Source organism: Miniopterus natalensis, chromosome X, assembly GCF_054644295.1.
Source record: "Miniopterus natalensis isolate mMinNat1 chromosome X, mMinNat1.hap1, whole genome shotgun sequence".
Lineage (NCBI taxonomy): Eukaryota > Metazoa > Chordata > Mammalia > Chiroptera > Miniopteridae > Miniopterus > Miniopterus natalensis.
Window position 1 is genome coordinate 77,208,852 of NC_142103.1, and position 6,860 is coordinate 77,215,711.

Here is a 6,860-nt window from a genome sequence, read left to right on the forward strand (position 1 = left end):
GTGAGTCCTACAGTTATAAGCCCAACTTCTAGTAGGGATAAGGGTGTTTTCCATGTCTGGCCTCAACCTATTGTAGCAGAGAGAGTTCTTCCCACATTGTTCTTATCAGGGGCCATTCTGTTCCTGAGCCCTAAATCTCCTGGTGACAGGATATGCTAGGAGACTAAACCACTTTTCCCAGCAATTCTAATTAGTGACATCTCCCTCAAAGAGAGCAAGTTGTAGGATGTGTAACATTTCATGTTTCTCTTCTAGGCAGCCAAGCAGCCTCCAGGGCAGGAGAGAATAAAGACATCTTTAGCTGCCTGGTTACTGGCTGCCAGGCCGAGCTGCCCTCCTGTGACACCATCCCTGAGAAGCAGAGCCTGGTGCTGGTGTGTCGGCAGGTGCTGCCTCAACTTCTCCAGGGGAAGTTCCCCTCTCCGGTGCAGGAGCAGATAGATGTCCTCCTGGCCAAGTGTGGGGAGGGCACCAGCCCAGACCCCGAAGTCCTTGGGGTTGCCAGCCAGCTGAAAGATATCTTGAGATCCCTGAGAACCTGTGACCCCAGATTTGCTTACCGCTACCCAGACTGCAAGTATAACGATAAGTTCTGAGGGGTTGGAACCTGGCTGGCCCCCAGGGACAACATCCTTGGTTCTCCACTTCCCAGATGGGTTGTTGCAAGTTTGAAAGAAACAGCTGTTTCAGACATTACGAGAAATGCACATTTATTTCCCAGGGACTAATGAACATTCCAATGACCAGAGGGCAGTTGTGCAACACAGTGTCATTGCACTTGCTGGCTGGAACATCACAAAAGAGCCAGGAATGGGCAACAGATGATCCAGGTGTGGGCACCCATTCAACCTCTGAGCCTCTGTTTCCTCTGTTCTCCACCAGACTCTCGAGTTAATGAAAGAAGACAGAGATGTGAAGAGCCAGGGTAATATGCTTCCTACTGGCTATAAAGTGTGTTTAGAAGTATACACAGGCATGGTGAATGAGACAGAATAGTGGAGGTTAGGAGGATGGCAAGAAGAGTGAGATCTCTGGCCAGTAGCATGTTAGGCTAGACTCAGACAAAAGGGCCCTCTTCCTGCTCCCTGTGCTCCTGAGCTAGTCCTCCAGTCACACTCCCCACACCACCTCAGGGTAAGAAAACTGCAGGCCAAGGGTGCACATGGATAAGACCATGCCCTGGGCACCTGGGGTCCCATACAGGTTCGAGTGAAGCACCACATGGTGTGGAAAGGAGCCAAAGGTAAGAAGGGAGGAATGGGCTGGAGGCTAATGTGTTCAACCAGATCCTCTGAGAAGCAAGTGTCAAGACAAGATAAAACAATGAAGGATCATATTAAGAAAGATGCCTGTGTATGAGGAAAGGAGTGAACCAGAGTCAGCTGAGAGAGCCAGCAGGCCCAGCTACAAGCCTGAGTCCAAAGGTTCGGTGGAAGTATCCTAGGCTCTCTTTTACACAATGGGAAGATGCTTTGGCAAGGTTGTCACAGTGTCCTTGAGCCAAAGCTAGCCATCAGATGAGCCTCAAGTCTCCAAGAATGGGCAGCTATACCCCTGCTATAGGAAACAACCCACAGAGGATGTGGCCTTGGCCCAACCGCTAACATGGATTTTAAAGCTCTGCGCAGGGCATCTAGCCAGTTCCACTCCCTGGAGCAAGAGGTCTGTGAGTAGAACATTCTCATTGTAGCCACAGCTGGATCCGGGCCAGCTCTCTACACACTGAGGCCTCTAATGTAGGACTCTAAGAAGTCTGAGAATTTTCATTCAAACTTCACCTAAATTTTTTTTCAAGGTCAGCCAACAAAACATATTTTATCAAATGTTTGTTAGTTTGCTTTATACCTTTTAAGTATTATCTCCATGGTATGTGGGCCCCCATGTATATTCTTGCCCCGGCCTCTCATTAGTGGGGAGCTCTTTGGATCTTTGCCCAGTTTCCCTGTCAGCCCTCTACTCCTAGGGACCTCTCAGTTAGCCTCTCTTTTTTACTTCTGAATCACCGACTTTAGTTTAGAATGCCTGGCTTAACAGGCTTCACAGTGCTGACAGAGAAACTGAGCCTCAGGGAGGAAGAATGACTTGCTGGGATAGTTCCAGAACCCCTGTTACCATTCTATGCTCTTCTTGCATTCCCCTTCAGCCTCTGACTCTCACCCTGACCTACACAATTCTGGTCCCTTCACTCACATTTAAAGCTGGGCCAAGAAAAGTCCTATTTTATGGCACACTAAGTTGCCTGTGGAGTTTGCTTTTTTACTGCTTCAAACACTATCTCTGGAGGCAGCCATGACAGTGAGGATGACAGACCGAGCTTCTGGAAGGGCAGACTCAGGCTGCCTGAGAGCCTCAGACAGTTGCTTTTTGACCTGGTCTGGAGGATGAGGATTCACTACCTTTCCCAACACCTTGCTTTCAGCCCAGTGAAGCTTATCTTAGACTTCTGGCCTTCAGAACTGTGAGAGGATAAATGCCTATTGCCACCCACTTTGTAGTAATTTGTTATAGCAGCCTCAAAAAATGAACACACACCCTGAACTCCATCTTAGTATCTGCTTCCAGAGAACCCAACTTGCAGTGCCCCCCAACTCCAGGCTGTTGTGATGAATTTAAAAGCCAGACCCTACATGAGGGAGTATGTAGTGTCTGTACCCAGGGCTGAGGCTTGGATGGTTCCATTCTTCCACTGCATCATTTAAGACTCTGTCTGAGGTCCTACCTTTATCAGAAGCTTTTCCTGACAGTACAAGCTCTTGCTAAGCCTTTCTGAATCCCATCTTTGTACTTCTGATCCAAGGGGTATTCCAGAGAAATCTGTGTCCCACCTTCCCAACAAGCTGGGAGATCCCTGAGGATGGCAGTGAGGGGTGGAGGGCTCTGAGTTCCTATAGCAACCTGCACAGGGTTGGCCACAGAACAGGTGCTGGGAAACTGTTCTTTCTAAGGACAATGTCTATGTTTTTCAGACATTTTTGCTTGCTGTTTTTCATACACCATGTGCTATAAACTGAATGTTTGTGTCTCTCTGAAATTTTTGTATTGAAATCCTAACCCTTAAGGTGAAGGTATTAGGAGGTGAAGTCTTTGGGAGGTGATTATCCTGAGGGTAAGCCCTCAAGAATGGGATTCGTGATCTTATAATAAAAACCCTAGAAAGCTCCCTGGCCCCTTCTTCCCTGTGAAGACACATTGAGAAGGTACAGGCTATGAACCAGGAAGTGGATCTTCACAAGGCTCTGAATCTGCCAGTGCATTGATCTTGGACTTTCAACCTCCAAAACCGTGAGAAATAAATGTGTGTTTCTTATAAGCCACCCAACCTATGGTATTTTGTTATAGCAGCCCCAACAGACTAAGATACTATGCTGATCATATACAGGGTGGGGCAAACATAGCCTTACAATTGTGAGTACATGAAACACAGAGTTTATTTTTGTATTATTATTTATTAATTATTTTATTATCTTCTATACAAACAACTGTAAACCTACTTTTGCCCCACCCTGTACAGGGCACAGCCACTTCTGCAAGAACTACTCTTTCCTCTCAACAGTCAGGAGACAGGTGAGTCAAAACTCAAGGGACTTCATCCAGAACAAAATTATCTTGGTATATTATTAGTCCTCTGAAATGACTGGACACATTAGAATATTTTTCCATTTGGAACCAAAAAAGACTCCGAATAGCTGCAACAATCTTGAGAAAGAAGAACAAAGTTGAAGGGATCACAATATCAGATATCAAGTTATACTACAAAGCCACTGTAATCAAAACAGCCTGGTACTGGCACAAGAACAGGGGTATAGATCAATGGAACAGAACAGAGAACACAGAAATCAACCCAAGCTATTACACACTCAATTAATATTTCACAGAGGAGGCAAGAGCATACAATGGAGTAAAGATAGTCTCTTCAATAAATGGTGTTGGGAAAGTTGGACAGGTAACATGCAAAAAAATTAAACTAGATCACCAAATTACAACATACACAAAAACTCAAAATGCATAAAAGACTTAAATATAAGACATGAAACTATTAAAACCCTAGAAAAAAATGTAGGCAGCAAAATATAGGACATTTCAGGAGCAGAATTTTCACTGATACATCACCTAGGGCAAGAAAAACAAAGGAAAAAATAAACAAATGGGACTACATCAAAATAAAAAAGCTTCTGCACAGTGAAAGAAACCAGCATCAAAATGAAAAGGGAATTCACTGTATGGGAGAACATATTTGCCAACAATACATCTGATAAGGGGTTAATTTCCAATATATATAAAGTACTCTTACAACTCAACAAAAGGAAGACAAACAATCCCAATTAAAAAATGAGCAGAAGACCTTAATGGACACTTCTCCAAAGAGGACATACAAATGGCCAAGAGACATATGAAAAAACGCTCAACGTCTCTAATCATCAGAGAGATGCAAATTAAAACAATGAAGTCCTACTTCACACCTGCCAGAATGCCTATCCTTAATAAATCAACAAATGACAAGTGCTGCCGTGGGTATGGAGAAAAGGGAACCCTAATACACTGCTGGTGGAAATGCAGACTGGTGCAACCACTATGGAAAACCGTATGGAGGTTCCTCATATAAAAAATTAAATATTGAACTGCCATTTGACCCAGTGATCCCACTTCTAGGAATATATCCTAAGAAACCAGAAACGCCAATCAGAAAGAATTTATGCATCCCCATGTTCATAACAGTGCAATTTACAATGGCCAAGATCTGGAATCAGCCCAAGTGCCCATCAGTAGATGAATAGATTAAAAAGCTGTGGGACATTTACACCATGGAATACTCTGCAGCTGTAAAAAAGAAGGATCTCTTACCCTTTGAGACAGCATGGAGGGACCTGGAAAGCATTATGCTAAGCAAAATTATCCAGTCATAGAAAGATAAGTATCACATGATTTCACTATTATGTGGAATCTAATGAACAAAAACTGACCAACAAAAAAGATCCAGAGATATTGAAGCATGGAACAGGCTGTCGATTCTCAGAGGGAAGGTGTGTGTGGGGGGGGGGGGGGAGGTCAGGAAGATATTAACCAAAGAACCTATATGCATATATGCATAGTCCATGGATGGACAGACAATAGTGAGGGGAAGGCATGGGGGGAGTGGAGGTGGGGTGGAGGGGGTTAATGGGGAAAAGGGGGGACATCTGTAATACTTTCAGCAATAAAGATAAATTTTTTCCTTTTTTCTGGCATTTTTTTATTGTTGAGACTATTACAGATGTCCCCCATTTCCCCCCCTTACCCCCTCCATCCATCTCCCACCTTTCCCCAGACCCCTGTCTGTCCATTGTCTGTGTCCGGGGGGTGTTCCTATATGCTTATGAGTTCTTTGGTTAATCTCTTTCTGCCCTCCTTCCCGCTTCCCCTCTGAGACGTAGGTCTATTTCATGCTTCCATGTCTGTGGTCCTATCTTGTTCGTCAATCTATGCTGTTCCTTAGATTCCACATATGATTTTTTTTAAAAGAATTTCTTTTTATGTTTTGTCAGCCACTGCCTTTTTACACTCAGGACTGGCTACATAATTTGTCGGGTCCAATGCAACATGAAAATATTGGGTAACCTGTTAAGAATTGCAAGACAGCCCAGCTGGGCATGGCTCCCCCGTTGAGCATCCACCTAGGATCCAGGAAATCTCGGTTCAATTCCTTGTCAGGGCACATGCTCAGATTGCAGGCTCCATCCCCAGTCGGGGGCTTGCAGGAGGCAGCCAATCAATGACGACTCCCTCATCATTGATGTTTCAACTCTCTCTCTCTCCCTTTCTCTCTCTGAAATCAATAAAGATATATTAAAAAAAAAAAAAAAGAATTGCAAGACAGGGACAACAGAGCATTAAATTAAGCACAGGACCTGTAAGACTGTATACGTAGCATGACCACAAAGCTGGCCCTGGGTGCCTGAGAATACTAATTCTCCTTAACCTCAGCGTAGAGTGTTCTTGGAGTTTACTGAGGTCTCACTTGATGTCCACAACTAAGGGCTGTAGGTGTGGGACCAGATGTGATATATGAAATATTTAACAAGTGCCATGGCCAAGAAGTTGACTTATGAGAATAGACCCCATCAACTGCAGGTACCAGGTAGGCATAACCACAGCTCTATGGATAAGTCCTTCTTTTCAAATGAGGAATCTGGTTCAAGTAGTTATCTCAAAGCAACAATTTTTAGGTCTCTTGCTTTCCCAGTTCAAGTAGCCTGCCCATTGGAGTTCTTTGTAGAAGTAGGTAAGAATGACCAGGGCATTGTCTCAGGCCTGTGCTGTAACTGTAGAGGCAGTGTGGCAGTTCAGAGGGAGCAGTGGTTGTGGAATCAGACACATCTGCCTTCATATCCTATGCTAGTCCCTCTCACAAAGGCCAGTGCATCAAAGTTTGTTCATCATAGCATTGTTTGCAATTGTGAATACTGGAAACAACTTAAATGCCCATACATGGGAGAGTGGCTGAATAAACTGCGGTACATTCATACAATAGAGTGCTATGCAACTTTACAAATGAATGAGGAAGATTTCTATAAACTGACATGGAATGATTTGTGGAATATACTACTAAGTGAGAAAAAAAAGAGCAAAGCACACAAGGGTATTTATAAGATACCACCTTTCATGTAAGAAAGAAAGCAATATAAGAAAACTTTTTAAAATATGTTTTTATTGACTTCAGAGAGAGGAAGGGAGAGAGATAAAGAATAAGCAAGAAGTGAATTAGATTGATTACCTATATGGGGTGTGTAAGAATGGGTGGAAAAAGGAAGAAATGGGAATGGGGTAGTAAGGATGAGGAGTGACACTTGCTTGAGTATACCTTTAGTATAAATCTGACTCTT

At 43.8% G+C, this 6,860-nt stretch overlaps 1 protein-coding gene across 1 annotated transcript in view; it reads left to right on the forward strand.

Moving 5' to 3' along the window:
• Positions 1-3,310, forward strand: part of DIPK2B (divergent protein kinase domain 2B) — a 35,096-nt gene extending 31,786 nt beyond the window's left edge. The window contains exon 5 of the mRNA XM_016218535.2: positions 256-3,310. Coding sequence (XP_016074021.1) covers positions 256-596 — 341 coding nt within the window. The 3' untranslated portion in view covers positions 597-3,310. The remainder of the gene's footprint in view (positions 1-255) is intronic.
• The last annotated feature ends 3,550 nt before the right edge of the window (positions 3,311-6,860 follow it).